Source organism: Pocillopora verrucosa, chromosome 7 (genome assembly GCF_036669915.1).
Source record: "Pocillopora verrucosa isolate sample1 chromosome 7, ASM3666991v2, whole genome shotgun sequence".
NCBI lineage: Eukaryota > Metazoa > Cnidaria > Anthozoa > Scleractinia > Pocilloporidae > Pocillopora > Pocillopora verrucosa.
The window spans coordinates 6,104,568-6,121,523 of NC_089318.1; the positions used below are offsets into that span (position 1 = coordinate 6,104,568).

General features: G+C 36.6%; 1 protein-coding gene and 1 pseudogene across 5 annotated transcripts; both read left to right on the forward strand.

Annotated features, from left to right (window-relative positions):
* The first annotated feature begins 33 nt into the window (after positions 1-33).
* On the forward strand, positions 34-4,600 carry LOC136282282 (carboxypeptidase N subunit 2-like). Of its 5 annotated transcripts, none has more exons than XR_010718183.1 (7): positions 34-335; positions 505-576; positions 671-742; positions 879-1,219; positions 1,651-3,021; positions 3,701-4,040; positions 4,178-4,600. XR_010718183.1 is itself a non-coding variant. In XM_066169701.1 (4 exons), exons 1-4 carry the CDS (start codon positions 208-210, stop codon positions 952-954), a joined length of 348 nt encoding a protein of 115 aa, XP_066025798.1. In that variant the 5' UTR covers positions 34-207; the 3' UTR covers positions 955-1,380. The 5 variants fall into 5 exon arrangements, 1 of the variants encoding a protein (XP_066025798.1); XR_010718184.1 differs by having other exon boundaries at positions 1,651-2,587; positions 2,681-3,021; positions 3,701-4,600; XR_010718185.1 differs by lacking the exons at positions 3,701-4,040; positions 4,178-4,600 and having other exon boundaries at positions 1,651-2,587; positions 2,681-2,752; positions 2,950-3,052.
* LOC131775745 (uncharacterized) lies at positions 1,453-14,766 on the forward strand (annotated as a pseudogene).
* The last annotated feature ends 2,190 nt before the right edge of the window (positions 14,767-16,956 follow it).

Here is a 16,956-nt window from a genome sequence, read left to right on the forward strand (position 1 = left end):
AGGAAGGGCTTTAACAATATTTTGGGGACCTTTACTAAAATCATTGATTTAAATTGTTGAGGTGAATGTATCCCCAAGGTTATTTTTGTCTGAACAGGTCTTTGTCTTTCAACGCCATTGCCGTTTTACCTGAAGATGTCTTTTCGCATTTAGTAGAGCTGCGAGAGCTGTGAGTGATACCAGCCTTTTTGAAATACTGGCAAATTCATGCATTTAATTCGTTTCAATACTATTTCCTCTTGTAATTCTCTTTTTCCCAACAGGTATCTGTCTTCCAACAGCATTGCCTTTCTACCTGAAAGAGTATTTTGGACTTTAGAAAAGTTGGTGTGGCTGTAAGAGAAAACAAACATTTTTATGGCCGTTTAACTAAATCGCAGATTTAACTTTGGGGACCCTAATTAAAAATCAGAGATTTAACTTGTTTGTATGATATTTCCTGCGAAGTATATTCATAGATTCAATTTGGTAATTAATATTTTCTCTGGAATTTTTTCTGAACAGGTCTTTGTCTTTCAACGCCATTGCCGTTCTACCTGAAGATGTCTTTTCGCATTTAGTAGAGCTGCGAGGGCTGTAAGTGATAGCAGCCTTTTTGAAATACTGGCAAATTCATGCATTTAATTTGTTTCAATACTATTTTCTCTGGTAATTCTCTTTTTCTCAACAGGTATTTGTCTTCCAAGAGCATTGCCTTTCTACCTGAAAGAGTATTTTTGACTTTGGAGAAGTTGGATACGCTGTAAGCGATAGCAGACATTTTTGGCGACCATAATCAAAGTCGCCGATTTCACTTTTTGTATTATATTTCCAGCGGGACATATTCACGGTCTCAATTTATTAGGTAATACTTTCTCTGGTAATTTTTTTCTCTACAGGGATTTGTCTTCCAACAACATTACCTCACTACCTGAAAGAGTATTTTTGACTTTAGAGAAGTTAGAGACGCTGTAAGAGAAAAAAGACGTTTTTATAGACGTTAAGTAAAATCGCAGATTTAACTTGTTTGTACAATATTTGCAACGGGATATATCTTTTTCTTAACAGGTATCTGTCTTTTTACGCAATTATATTTCTGCCTGGCAAACTGATTTTAAATATTTGTTTGAATGCTATTTCGTCTGGTAATTTTTTTTTCTGTTAACAGGGATTTGTCTTCCAACAGCATTGCCTCTCTACCTGAAAGAGTGTTTTTAAGTCTAGAGAAGTTGGAGAGGCTGTAAGAGGAAAAAAAAAATTTTATGGACCTTAAGTAAAATCGTAGATTTATCTTGTTTGTACAATATTTCTAGTGAGAAAACAGACATTGTGGACCTTAACTGAAATCGCAGATTTAACTTGTTTGTGAAATTTATCCAGCGACATCGGTTATATCTTTTACTTAACATTTATCGCTCTCAGTTTATGCAATCGTCTTTCTGCCTGACAAATTAATGATATCAATTCGCTTGAATGCTATGTCCTATAAGGTAACTATTTTTCTCAGCTGGTTTTTTTTCTCTCAACGCCGCTGCCTTTCTATATGACAGAGTATTTTTTGATTAAACAAGAGCTGGAACGGCCTTAAGGATATTTTGGTGACCTCAAAAAAAGTCATTGATTTAAATTGTTGAGGTGACTATATAACCAAGGTTATTTTTGTCTGAACAGGTCTTTGTCTTCCAACGCCATTACCGTTTTACCTGAAGATGTCTTTTCGCATTTAGAAGAGCTAGGAGCGCTGTAAGTGAAACCAGCCTTTTTGAAATACTGGCAAATTCATGGTTCATTTTGTTAAAATATTATTTCTTCCAGTGATTATTTTCCAAACAGGTAAATCAGTGATTTAAATTGTTTAATTGACTATATCCTCAAGGTTTATTTTTTCTAAACAGGTTTTTGTCTTTCAACGCCAGTGCCGTTTTACCTGAAGATGTCTTTTGGCATTCAGTAGAGCTGCGATTGCCGAAGTGATTCTAGCCTTTATTTTTAAAAAAGCTCGTAAGAACTGGCTTTAAGGATATTTTGGGGACCTTTACTAAAATCATTGATTTAAATGGTGTAACTAAATATATCCTCAAGGTTAATTTTTTCTGAACAGGCGTTTGTCTCTCAACGCCATTGCCGTTCTACCTGAAGGTGTCTTTTCGCATTTAGTAGAGCTGCGAGAGCTATGAGTGATAACAACCTTTTTGAAATACTGGCAAATTCATGGATTTAATTTGTTTCAATACAATTTCCTCTGGTAATTCTCTTTTTCTCTACAGGTATTTGTCTTCCAACAGCATTGCCTTTCTACCTGAAAGAGTATTTTGGACTTTAGAAAAGCTGGGGTGGCTGTAAGAGAAAACCGATGTCTTTGGGGACCCTAATTAAAAATGAGAGATTTAACTTGTTTGTATGATATTTCCTGCGAAATATATTTATAGATTCAACTTGGTAATTGGCTTTAAGGATATTTTGGGGACCTCTACTAAAATCATTGATTTAAATGGTTTAACTAAATATATCCTCAAGGTTAATTTTTTCTGAACAGGCGTTTGTCTCTCAACACCATTGTCTTTCTACCTGAAGATGTCTTTTCGCATTTAGTAGAGCTGCGAGGGCTGTAAGTGATAGCAGCCTTTTTGAAATACTGGCAAATTAATGAATTTAATTGTTTCAATACTATTTCCTCTAGTAATTCTCTTTTTCTCAACAGGGATTTGTCTTCCAACAACATTACCTCACTACCTGAAAGAGTATTTTTGACTTTAGAGAAGCTGGAGTGGCTGTAAGAGAAAACAGATATTTTTGGGGATCCTAATTAAAAATCATAGATTTAACTTGTTTGTACAATATTTGCAACGGGATATATCCTTTTCTTAACAGGTATCTGTATTTTTACGCAATTACATTTCTGCCTGGCAAATTGATTTTAAATATTTGTTTGAATGCTTTTTCATTTTGTAATTTTTCTTCTCTTAACAGGGATTTGTCTTCCAACAGCATTGCCTCTCTACCTGAAAGAGTATTTTTGACTTTAGAGAAGCTGGAGTGGCTGTAAGAGAAAACAGATATTTTTGGGGATCCTAATTCAAAATCATAGATTTAACTTGTTTGTAAGATGTTTTCTGCGAAATATGTTCATAGACTTAATTTGTCTTCCAACAACATTACCTTTCTACCTGAAAGAGTATTTTGGACTTTAGAAAAGTTGGAGAAGCTGTAAGAGAAAACAGACATTTTTGGGACCTTAAATAAAATCGCAGATGTGACTTGTTTGTATAATATTTCCTGCGGGATATATCTTTTCCTTAACGTTTATATGTCTTTTTACGCAATTGTATTTCTGCCTGGCCAATTAATGATATCAATATGTTTGAATGCTATTTCCTTAGGTAACTATTTTTCCTCAACTGGGATTTGTCTCCTAGCGCCACTGCATTTCTATCTCCCAGAGTATTTTTTGACAAGAGCAGGAAGGGCTTTAAGAATATTTTGGGGACCTTTACTAAAATCATTGATTTAAGTTGTTTAACGTGATATATCCTCAAGGTTAATTTTTTCTGAACAGGTATTTGTCTTTCAACTTCATTACCGTTCTACCTGAAGGTGTCTTTTCGCATTTAGTAGAGTTGCGAAGGCTGTAAGTGACAGCAGCCTTTTTGAAATACTGACAAATTAATGAATTTAATTGTTTCAATACTATTCCCTCTAGTAATTCTCTTTTTCTCAACAGGGATTTGTCTTCCAACAACATTACCTCACTACCTGAAAGAGCATTTTTGACTTTAGAGAAGCTGGAGATGCTGTAAGAGAAAACAGACATTTTTATGGACGTTAAGTAAAATCGCAGATTTAACTTGTTTGTACAATATTTGCAACGGGATATATCCTTTTCTTAACAGGTATCTGTATTTTTACGCAATTACATTTCTGCCTGGCAAATTGATTTTAAATATTTGTTTGAATGCTTTTTCGTTTTGTAATTTTTCTTCTCTTAACAGGGATTTGTCTTCCAACAGCATTGCCTCTCTACCTGAAAGAGTATTTTTGACTTTAGAGAAGCTGGAGTGGCTGTAAGAGAAAACAGATATTTTTGGGGATCCTAATTAAAAATCATAGATTTAACTTGTTTGTAAGATGTTTTCTGCGAAATATATTCATAGACTTAATTTGGTAATTAATATTTTTTTTGGAATTTTTTCCTCGACAGGGATTTGTCTTCCAACAACATTACCTTTCTACCTGAAAGAGTATTTTGGACTTTAGAAAAGTTGGAGAAGCTGTAAGAGAAAACAGACATTTTTGGGACCTTTAATAAAATTGCAGATTTAACTTGTTTGTATAATATTTCCTGCGGGATATATCTTTTCTTAACGTTTATTTGTCTTTTTAAGCAATCGTATTTCTTGGACTTAAATTAAAACCGCAGATTTAACTTGTTTGTATGATACTTCTAGGGAGATACATTCATGGATTTAATTTGTTTAAGTAATATTTCCTTTGGTAATTTTGTTTCTCAACAGGGATTTGTCTCAAAACGCCATTGCTTTTCTACTAAAAAATAAACTGAGTCATTGATTTAAATTTATTGAAAACTTTATCTTCAAGACCGTTTTTTCTTAACGGGTATTTGTCTTGCAACACCATTGCCTTTTTACCCTATAAACTGAATCATTGATTTAAATTGATTAAAAACTTTATCTTTAGGACCGTTTTTTTTATGGTTATTTGTCTTGCAACACCAATGCCGTTTTACCTTAAAAAGTGTGTTTGAATTTACAGGAACAGAAAGCATTGTAAGGGATAGCAGACATTTTAAGATACTAGAAAATTCATTCATTCAATTTGTTTGAATCATGTTTTCGGCGGATATATCTTTTTCTTTCTAAGTATTTGTCTTTTAACACCATTTCCTTTCTGCCTGATAGAATTTTTTTTATTTTAACAGGAGCGTAGAGGGTTGTAAGAGATTTTAGATGCTTATGTTAATCAAATCCGTACATTTAATGTGCATATTATTTTCTATTGAGAAAGGTTTCCTCTCAACAGGAAGGTTTTGTCCAACTCTATTACCTCTCTACCTGAAAAAGTGTTTTTGAATTCACAGAAGCTAAATTGGCTGCAAGAAGTAACGGACATTTTAAGATACTTAAGTATATTGATGCCTTTCTTAATTCGATTTTTAAGACAAATGATCAGAAACAAAGTTTACAGCGTGGTAAATGCGAGGCGATACCGACTTTACAAAGTCAATTTGCTGGCTCCTTCAAACTAAAAGTATAAACTCATCATCTCGTCTTAAATTTCCATTCTTCATTTTTCTTTTACCTGCTGATTACTTCATTCTCTTTTTTTTGCCTAGGGATTTGTCTTTCAACAAAATTGTCTCTTTATCCACAAACGTATTTTCCGGTTTAAAAAATCTACAGATGCTGTGAGTGACAATAGGCACGCCTGGATGTCAAAGTACACTAATCCACTTGTCTTCATGAAAAGATATCCTATTACAGTTGACATGTGGAGTGTGAAATATTTTTTTTCATGATCTTCAAGTCATAAGCTTTCCAGGGATATATAGTTTGCCTAAGTTTTCAACTAAATCCTAACTATGAAAAACGATGAAAAAAATGGCCATTTTTTAGGTTTACCCCGCCTTACCTCAAATAATAAGTAAACGCTAAATTATGTTTACTTAACAGGTTTTTGTACTCAAATCGTTTGGCCTCTTTACCTGCTGATTTGTTTTCCAATTCAACCCTGACTGCGAAGTAAGTAACAATCATACTTAGGATACCCGAATATCAGTGATCAGAATTGTTTTAACCTACTGTATGATACTCAGTCGGTGACTGGAGGGGGGTGGTGGCCTAACGTTTGGTGCGCTGTTATCTGGGTGAGACGGTACGGACTTGAGACCTTGAGGTTGGAGTCTTGTGTTCTCCAGCCATGTACATGAATAAGTGGCAGCTTTCTGTCTGGGAAACCAGACGAAAAGCTAGTGGGCTATCATGGAACAGCGTCCCATCCATTTTGTCTCAGGCTACGACACCGGCTGGATGATCCACTTAGCTTGGTTGCTGACTTTACCTATACCTTATGATACACAATCGAAGACTTCAATGGCTAGAAACTAGTCTACAAGGAATGCTACAAGGAATGATTATAAGTGGTGTTTTTTTGTGGTCTTTTTTTTTTAAAGATTATGTTAAGGAATAGTGGAAACTCCAGAGAAGAGACAGCAAAAAGATGTTGAGAGGAATCTTTCTGAAAATTCAGGGAACACTACCCACAAAGTAATAATGTGATGTAATGAAAACGCGGAAACCCTTTGGGAAAGAAGGGGGTGAGATTCTAAAGAAACTGTGGTGCTGCGTCGGTGGGAGAGTCTAACAGGGTAATTAAGTATTATCAACTGTTCATGACGTAGATTGGCCACCGTAAAGAGTTTCAAAGCTGACGTTTCGAACGTTAGTCTTTCGTCAGAGGGAAGGGCTAATGCTCGAAACGTCGGCTTTTAAAACTCTTTACGGTGGTCAATTTGCGCCATCAACTCAGTTGACTAAATTACCCTGTGGGAAGGAAGTTTCCCATATTCCGAGAGGACCACAGTTGATTAAACAAGTGGGATCGGTTACTATACAATCGACGAACGGCAAAATTGAATTTATTCGTTATATATGTCTATTTGTACCTTTTTTATTTTCTTAAAGAGACCTCTCATCAAACCTCATCGCCTCTTTACCAAAAAACGGCTTTTCTAGACAAGTGGCTGCATTGTAAGTGAAGTTATGTTATAAATACATCTACAATTTTTTTCTTAAATATTAATAGATTTATTCAATTGATCTTGGGTACTAAGTCAAAGAAAACACGTGAAACAAAGATAGTGTCATACGTGAGAAAAAAGATTACCAATCTAGCCTAAACTTGGTTCTGTTAAAGCTAGGTATAACGCAATTTGATAAGTCATCACAACGTTATTTAACAATTCGGATTCACGAGTTAGATGCGGGACAGTAAAAAGTCAAAGAGGTACTCAGCACCAACTTGGGCTGGAAGCAATATCATATCCAATAAGCGCAAATAGACTAATTGTTTTAATAAATTCTGCACGTTTAATTGCTTCTGTGAATGCTTGCTAAATGCATTTTTATACTAAGCATATTCCAAATCTAATTAGCTCAACCTGAAGGTAATGCTACTTTTCACCGCCATAACGGCAAAATAATCAAATGACCCGACATGTGCCGGCTTTTTGATCGAGCTACAACAATTTGGAAATCAGACCCATTGTGGAATCAGTTCTTTTCTATAATATATCAACATGGACATTGACTAGAAAACTCGAAAACAAGTCCTTGCAAGTAAATGGTTTGTTGCCTTCAAAAATTTTGATTGAGTCATCATTTCCTTCAAACGGATAATGTTCACCATCTGGAATCCAAATATGGGATAATAGCAACAAGAGGAATGACTAAACGTGTGATTAATACGTTAAGTGAAGTTGAGCTGCTTATTTCACCCAGAGTTTTTAAGGTGTACTTAGTGAACCATTAAAATTCCCCGGTTCTTTCATGATCACCACTTTCAAAGCTGTTTGATTCTAAGGGGATAATTTTGTAAAGAAACTGTGGTGCTGCATCGGTGGAGGAGTATAACAAGATAATTTAGTCTTATCAACTAAATTGATCACGTGAATTGGCCACCGTTAACTCAGTTGATGAACCAAATTATCCTGTTTTGCTTCAGATCACTGGATAGTAATCGCTTGAAGCGTATTCCTCATCGAGCCTTCTATAACAGGACTAACTTATTCTTGCTGTAAGTACACACCGAGATTTAGATAGTCCTAAATGTTGGCCCTATTTGTGATTTTTTTTTCAAAATCAATTCTTTGTTTAGTAAAGTCACTCCTAGACACAAACGCAGATATTGCATAATGAAATTATAGCAGATAACAGTACATTATTTGCATACCATGGCAAGCAAAGAAAGCCTGATGTATTTTGCGTGCTATTTCAGATTTAAAATATATTCCTTTCTCTCAAAAATTTAAGTTTCGTGCGAGTGAAAAGGGAAATCACGCATTTCTCTCTATAGCCTTCTTGTATCTACACGTTCGCCATTGACCAATAGGGTACGACATACCTTTTTGAGCATATGATAAGAGTTATCATCCTGCGGCTCCATAAAACGTTAAATATTGTAACTATTTTATTCCAGAACACTTTCTGATAATCCTATAGAGGTAATTGAACCAGAGGCATTTACTCTCAATGCCCCTGAACTTAAAATGTAAGTTGGAATTATTTTTTATCCGAAAGGCGCTAACTGTGATTGGTTAAGAACGGAAGGGATATATTATTTCCATCTTAGTCTTTCTTAGGCTTATTTGTATAGAACGAGCTTTTGTCAAAAAAGGTTGAGTTCATGTATCACTCTGGGAGACAAACTAGAACCTCGGATATTTCATCCAGATCTATATATTATGTGTCATTTTTTTGTGCAGCCTGCCCGTTGTATTCAACCAGTTTTCAAATTCTCGTGGCTTAATTTCTTATTGTATCAAACGTTGTCCCATCCTTTTCGTGAAAGGACAGTTATAGGGTTAGCTACTACCTAAAGCCTTGAAATAACCTGCTAGTGTTCCCATTCCCCATATTAAAAAGTGGAGTTTTTTGTGACAGATTTCTTCTACGAACGAGGTTGAAAACGCTGACGTCTGAGTCCTTTTCAAGTACCCATGCTCAAAATTTTCGAATGTAAGTCTCTTTCTTAAATAGATGTATCCTAAGTTTGTTTAAATAGATCAGAACCGCGATATTGCGAGCGCAAAAGATAAGCGTTGGACTTTTGCTGGATCAGTGTCTAGCTTAATCTAGAGATTGAAAGTGGTTTTGATAGATGTTCCTTCCCAATTTAGACTTACAGCGATACACAGAGACGAAAAGTGACCAAAGATACAAAAGTGACTAAGAAAATAAGCAAACACTTGCCTTCGGCTCGTTTTTTCCAATTTTTTTAGTTGGACGAAAAAACGAGAGACAGGAAACTGTAATCAAACTTTTAAGAAGCCACTTATTTGTATGCATATTGTTTCTTGGAAATATTTTATTTCGGGCGTAGTAATGCATTGTGATCTTTAGTCAACAGTGAGCATCGAGAACGGTTTATTCGTGTTTTTCTCGTAATAGCCTCCATTTAAGAAATATTTTTACCCTCCGACTTTAATTCTGCACTATAGTGGGCTGATCGGTGTTGATAGAGACGATCTTGTGTTGTCATTGCAGAATTTCGTCTGAAAGAATAGCGAGAGTGATTGATTACAATTACCTGTCAGGCAGGAACTACTCCCTGTACCTGTCAGTATGAATAAGTGCAAGATGTTTTATGAGCTTCTTTTGAGTGGGACAGTGTTTCGTTAAAAATATTTTTTAACCATGAAATATAAATTGGCATGGTATCTGAATTTATTTAAGTCACAAAACTTTACAAATACACTGCATACTAATTCACGACATTTGGAAAGGTGATAAAAGGTCGGCCGTTCCTTCTCTTTCCAAATCCTCCCTATGGAAATGATAAATCTGTATCAAGGCCATGTTATGGTAAAAGGTCATAGTTTCCTTACCACCGGTCATGTTTGAGATTCGCTGAAAGTTGTGTTGGGCGTCAACTATAAAGATTAAGAACTTACCTCAGCGGCTGAGCTGCGTGACTCACTTTAAGTCTCATAAACCTTCGGAATACTCATAACATCATTAATTCATAGATACAGAGGCTAAAAATTCTAATTGTAAAATTACGTTCAAAGAAAATGAGCGACTTACTCCAAACTTCCTTGACTACAATAGTTCGTTACACTCATGATATTTGTTTTCAATTTTTCCGGCCACCCACTATTAAAAGGAACAGCCCGTAGTCTACATTTTAAATTTAGAAATAATTTGATGTACTCTTGACGAGACAATATATTCGCCTCCTCCTGTGTCCAACCTATGATTCATTCAATTTGGCATTCATTTTTCCTCAGGAATCCTCTGGAATCATATGAAGAAGCCATCAAAGTCCCCTTAACTGATACTTCCTTTGAGGAGGACATTTTGATTATGGTTCTGAATCGTCTCGGATTCAGAAAAACGACTTACAGTAACTACAGTATATTTTTACCCTGTCCGTTAGGAACATTTTCAAACTATACCTTGTTGACTTTGGAACCAAGTGTGGAAATATGCATAGATTGTCCTCCAGGTATGTTGTACTTGATTCCAGAGAACATTATCGAGACTGCTGGAATTCCAAAAAAGGTTTCTTCATTAACTCGGCAGTCTGGGCCATGATGATAGGCAATTTTCCCCATGGCCTGACATCATTTAAGAGAGCCTTAGTGCAATATTCAAAACTGACTCCAGCCCAAATCTAGGCACCCAAAAGTAATTGAAAATACAAGTATTTGTAAATATCTTGTTAAAAGGAGAACTAACATATATATATATATACATACATATATATATATATATATATATATATATATATATATATGTATATGTATATGTACAGACTGAAAATTTGGGCCAGATATATTACGTTCGAGAATTCGATCATTATGCTCCTAAACGTCACACTCGAAAACATAGCATTATGCCCAAACATTTCCTGTTGATTTGGCATTATACCCCTTTTAATAACACAATGTAAGGGTTTTGAGAGCTCTTCAAAAAAAGCAATTAAAGAAAAGTACTATCGCAGTGACTATAAAAGTGATAGAAACGCAATTTTACGCGTTTGTGCTCTACTTTTAATCATTATGCTCGAAATTCTGACCATAGAATTATGCCCAAAACTATGCCGGAATCAATATCAGTAGCTGGGAACAGACCCTTATATAAAACTACCGTGCAATTTTTAACAAAAAACCCCCCCTTATAAAAGTTGTTAATGTTACATGACGACAATTCACGCGTATCCTGTGTTCGAGTGTTGATATTGACCTTACAATGTCACATCCATGTTAAACCCATGTCCTAATGTTTATACTGATCATGAAATATTACATCTAGGGGTCTGCGCGCAGATGTTGATATCGATCGTGAATGCTTTCATTAAATCTAGGGGTCTTATATTCGTAACCTATATCTAGGGGTTTTCAATTGTACCTCTGAATAGTGGTAACGTAAAATGACTACTTCTAAAGGGGGTTTTTGTTAAAATTGTACGGTAGTTTTATACAAGGGTCTGTTCCCAGCTACTGATGTTGATCCCTATGCCGGCTGGGAATCTCTAATAAAATCAAAAAAAGAAATGGATTGAAATATAAACAGAAAAAGGGAAAGACAGCAAAATAACAACACAAAGATGTCAGCATAACATAGGTTTGCAAGATATGCATTAGATTCAGACAGCAGCCCAGCAAGTAGTTGGACTCCTGACTCAGATGATGGACGTCAGAGCCACGAGTCCTGTGATCTTCTCTTTTCAGGTGGGTTTTACTCCGATAGCCTCGCTTTCGTGAGTAAAGGTTGTAAGAAATGTCCAAACGGTTCTTACGTTGCATACGACAAGAAGCCTGGAAAATCAATATCAGAGTGCAAGTCGTGTCCTCAAGGTCAGCTCTAACTAACGATTTCATACCGTTGAATTAAGTTCTCCGAGGCAAACGTTAAAAGTTACAAATTGTAGCATTTCCGAGATTTTTCAACCATCTAAAGTGTCAAGTTTGAATAGGAGATGTGTGTACGAAAATACCTTTTCATTTGTTGCCCCAATAGTTCTTGCTGATAAATGTTTACTGGGTTAGTGTTAGTCATTCGAAGATAACTCTGTGATTTAACGCCCAGTCAAAACCATTTCTATCATATGAATGTGTAAACTACCTGCTGACGATAAAATATTCTTAAGATGTGGCCCAACGAAGGCCAAAAGTAGAAGGCAAAAGTCAAAGTTGACAATAGAACAGAGGGAGAAGGTGAGATGAGGCAAATAAGTTTAGCCTCAAGAAATGAATTAAAGGTCTGCATAGCGTCAAAAGCCATTTGGTTGTGACTTTGTGTTACGTTGCCTTTAGGTCAACCCTTTACTTAAGGTAAGCTCTCAAACGAGAACGAAAACATAAACACTATAGCAGTCATTCTTACCTTTACTAGGAACTGAGACTGACTTTTTCGCTGGATACCGAGCTTGCCCGTGCTTGGAAGGTCATTATCGAACCCATCTGTTCGAGGGATGCCGCAAATGTGGCAAAGGTGGACTTGTCTGTCAAGATGAATTTGCCTCTTTGAAACCTGGTTATTGGTGGGATTGGCGTAACGATTCTTACAAACATCGTTATAAAGAATTTATAAAAAATCTCTATGCATCTTTACCAGCACTTGATAAGAATTTCGTGCAGTATCCTTATGCACTTCCAACGCCGTACAGGTGTCAGGTACCAGAGTCCTGTGAGGGCGGATTGGACTCACTATGTGCAGATGGATATGAGGGACCAATATGCGCCGTATGCAGCTCAGGATACCACAAGCAATTCCACAGTTGCAAAAGTGCCCATCAAAATCGTGGATCGTGGGACAATCTTCTCTTGTGGCTGTGATTTTATTAATGACATTTACCCTTTCGACATGGAAAAGCAAAGCAAAGCTTGCAATGGACCATGGTCACACTCTTCTGGACACATTCTTATCCAAACTTAAGATCTTAATCGGTTTTTACCAAGTCACCCATGGCTTATTGGACGTTTTCTCCTATATCAGCTGGCCAGACTCGTTAAAAGGTGTTGCAAAGTACTCAGAAGTGCTACAACTAAATTTGCTTCATATAGCACCTGCTCATTGCCTTTTTCCAGAATTACGCGCGAATGCATTTGGAGACTTGTTTGTGATCGTGTCAATCAATGCAATCGCCATTGGTGCTTCTGGTGTGTTCTACGGTGTTCGTAAGAGAATCATCTTGCAAAATAAAAGCCTGGAGGACGAAGAAAAACCAGCTAAGATCTTAGAGATGAAATAAGTCGTGTACAAAAATGTCTTCTTTGTCCTCTATGTGACTTACCTGAGTACGTTTTCTAAGACAGCCAGCGTTTTACAACTTGCTTGTCGTAAAGTCTGCAGAGACAAAAATGAAGAGTTGTGCAACGAGTACCTCAAACCAGACTACAGCGTGAAATGCCAAGGCTCAACATATAACCACCTGTTGATTGTTGCATACATTTCCACTGCGTACATCTTAGCTCTACCCGTTGCTTCATTCATCGCCCTTTGGAGGTATCGGCGAGCAATGTCAACTACGGCAGACAGTGACGGTTCAGGCGTTGGCACGGAACTTGTTGAAGGACTCCGATTTCTTTTCGAAAACTACAAACCATATACGTGGTACTGGGAACTGATTGAAATGTCTCGAAAAGTGGTTTTAACATCTGGCCTTATTCTTGTGGGTCATGAAAGCAGGTCCTACATTGGTCTGGCATGGGTCGCAGCTGGTGTGTATGGAATTCATTTCTCCTGGATGAAACCCATACAGGACCCATTCGAAAACAGATTAATGACGACCTCCCTTTCCGTTACAGTTGTCAACTTGGGTATCGGTGCCGTTAGCAAAATTCCAGCAGAGAATATATCTGACACAGTGGATAAAGACATGGATGCTTTAACAATGAAGATACTGATTCTTGGTGCAAATACGCTTGTAATTGGCCTTCTTGTTGGTAAGTACTGATAAATTGTTTATGAAAAATTTGAGCAAAATACTTAAATCAAACCCGCTCTTGCTTCTTGTTTTTTCAAACCTGCACGTGGACGCTAAAATGGCCATTCACGACCAAGCCTTCCGATCAAAGTATTTCGACACCCTTGGAATTATTATTATCTATTCTTTTGTATTTGACTTTGCGAGGAAAGTTATGAAAGGAAGATATATAATTAACTCTATAGGTTAAATTTATGCTAACGCAAGGAGTAAGCCTGCCTGCGTTCTATTATCTTAAATAACTTCCTAAAATGTCAACCGGAACAGTTTGGAATAGTTCATGACTTTTATGTGATAGGAATTCCGTGCAGATATCACACGATGGGTTACTTCAGTGCTTGATATGTGACATAATTCATTTTTGCTGTTGGCAAGAATGTTCTATGGCAGAAGGAGAAGCGGGAAAAGAGAAAATTCCACTAAATGGATGCTAATTCAATTTCTTTTACTCACACGGGGAGATTTAGCAGTTTAGAGAGTGATTATATGTATACCCTAATATTTTTGGGGTAGATTGGCCTATGGGGTGTGGATTACTTTGGTGAAATACTACTGAGCTGAACAACCTTTACTATCAGAAAAAAAAACGCTAAGAAAATTCTTATAATTTGAAATCTATTTACTTTACCATCAGTTCAATACTGTGTGTACTTACATCAGTATTTGAAAGAGTGGCGCAAGAACCCGCAGTGGTCCTTTTCCTGTTGCTTGGCGTTGGTTCTTCCTCTCAATGATTTGCACGGGGAAATTCGTGGTATGGTCGGAAAGAACATGCTTAAAGCACAGCTTCAAACAGATATGATGGGAAAACCTTCCATTAGTGGCTGCGCAAAAGAGAGTGGAGCAATGAGTTTCAATCTATCTCGAGAAGACTTCGATAGAGATGATGCAAATACGACAGAATTCCATGAGTTACACTTAAAGAAAAGCAAACATCGTCAGTACCACCCAAAAATCAAGTATGACCTTGGTACACAGACAGAGGTCACTATGCCATCATATGTTGCTACCTATTGGTCACTAGAGCGAGCAGATATCTCTGTAAGGACATTGAATATTTAAAATTTATGCTAAAACCGATAATTTTCACAATTAAACTAGTTTTAGCGGTAGAATCAAATAAAAAGCGCGCTTTACTTCGTCCCGTATGCAGGACGATCAGACACCATCTCTTTTGTACGAATGATAAAGGTCTGAAACGTTATGAGTATATTTACATGCTCACCTGTCTCTTAAAAGTTTTATCGGGTTACTAAGATGACGGATCAGTCGGAAGTTTGGCAGTTTTTATACACAAACAGTGTAAAACCATGGCTTTTGCGGCTTTTCCTTTGTTCTGCAAGAAGTGATGGAATTCTATCAAGCTACAATACTCATTATGTTCTGTAACTTTATGTTTCCTTTCCATCAGTTGGACACGACCCTTTGAGCATCACCTGTCACCTGCTAAAACAGCGGAGTCGCATTAGCAAAAGGGAATGAAAAAGGAAGCAATTTACATTAGAAAGCAATAGCTCCTCGATGTACCGCCATGTTCGGCATTACTTGATCAACATTCAGTTACATATTAATATATCAGGGTCATCCAAAATCGTAATTTGTGTTGGTGCTTTAACTCTTTAACTCCCGGAAGTGATTAACATGTAACTTCTCCCTATAATATCCATGCAATATCCAGCAAACAGGTAATGAGAATACTCAAACTTATCAGGCAGAAGTTGTTATCTCGATCTTACTACAAATTCTTGTAATTAATTTACAAGGAGATGTGTTGCAGCCAGAAGGGAGAATTTACAATCAGATCTTGGGAGTTCAAGGGTTAATAACGTGACCGTGGTTTACATTTTGATAGCTAAGGTTTTCTGTAAGAAGTTCTATGTATTTCCTGAACGAAACCTTTTCCTGTTTTCTCTATTCAAATTGAATTAGAAAATTTTTTAGAAAACGGATACAGAAAATTAATAGATAGGAGAAAAGGTTGTTCTTGTATGTTAAATTTTTCTAAACTGCTCTATGTATGTTAAAAAGCAGTGTCATTTAATGTCAGTTAAGTATACTTATATGTTACGAGACGTATCAGTAAAAGTTGAAAATGCAAGATATCGATAACAGTCATGAAAAAAAAAAGGATTGTCGGTTGAACCTGTCTTAAGACATTTTTTAATTCAAGACAGCAGAGGCTTGTAATGATCATTATAGTATAATATAGATTATTATATTAGAAAGAAAAGAAAACCAAGCCTAATTAATGTCCCCTTATCTATTCGATGTAGCAAAAAAATAAACAAACAAAAATCATCTCAAATTTTTTCGTTCCGCATCGTAGATTAAGGCAAAATGCGAGTCAATCGAAACCCACCGCTGTCCCGGTGTCCCAGCGGATTTGGACAGCCCGGTCCAAATCCGTTAGCGGATATGGACCCCCCAACAAAACTGAGTGAAAACATCATCCTTAACCTTCTTAGTAAAAATGGATGATACTTTACGTTTCAGTGCGTACTAAAGTATGTTCTTAATTCAAAACATGCGTATCGTTAATAATAAGAAAAGGGACGTTTTTTTCCCAGGGGAGGTCGATGATTCGTATTGTGCTTCTTTTATGCCCACACCTCGGAAAATGCGGTAGATGTAAGAGTGTATGAAAACGGAATAGTACCGAATTATTTATTTCCAATATTCTTTGCGAGATTTAGGTTTAAAGCATGGTTCTCAATTCATATTTTTTGTGCTGCTTAAAATTTCGAATTCCCAAGCTTCCAAGGTAATATTGTTTGGAAATGAGTTGTTTTGATTTACAAAAGCTAGCTTTTCTGAACCGTTATTTTACCTGGGATTGCAATGCTTTCCATCATTTTGCTCCGAGACCGAGATCGATGACGAATAATATTCGCGTCACCCTCGCAGCTAATCAGATCAGATCTAAACCCAATACCAATTGCAAGTTAGTTATATTTTCCCGTCCTCTGGGCAGTTTACCTATTCCCTTTCCTATAATTTGCCCATCGCGATGCTCCATGGTAATAGGGTACCTAAAATTGTTTTGGAACTTTAATAAATACTCTGAACGTCGTTTTTTCTCTTCCAATTTTCTTAAACTTCCCCAGGGCGTGGAGTTGGCGCGTTTGAAGGGGGGGGGGGGGGGGGGGGTTGATGGGCCCATGTTAGGGGATTTGGGACAGTGGTTGGCGCCGAAGGTTTGAATTCGTGACCTCTAGGACCAAAGTACTCTAAAAATTCTGCCCTATGAAGGAA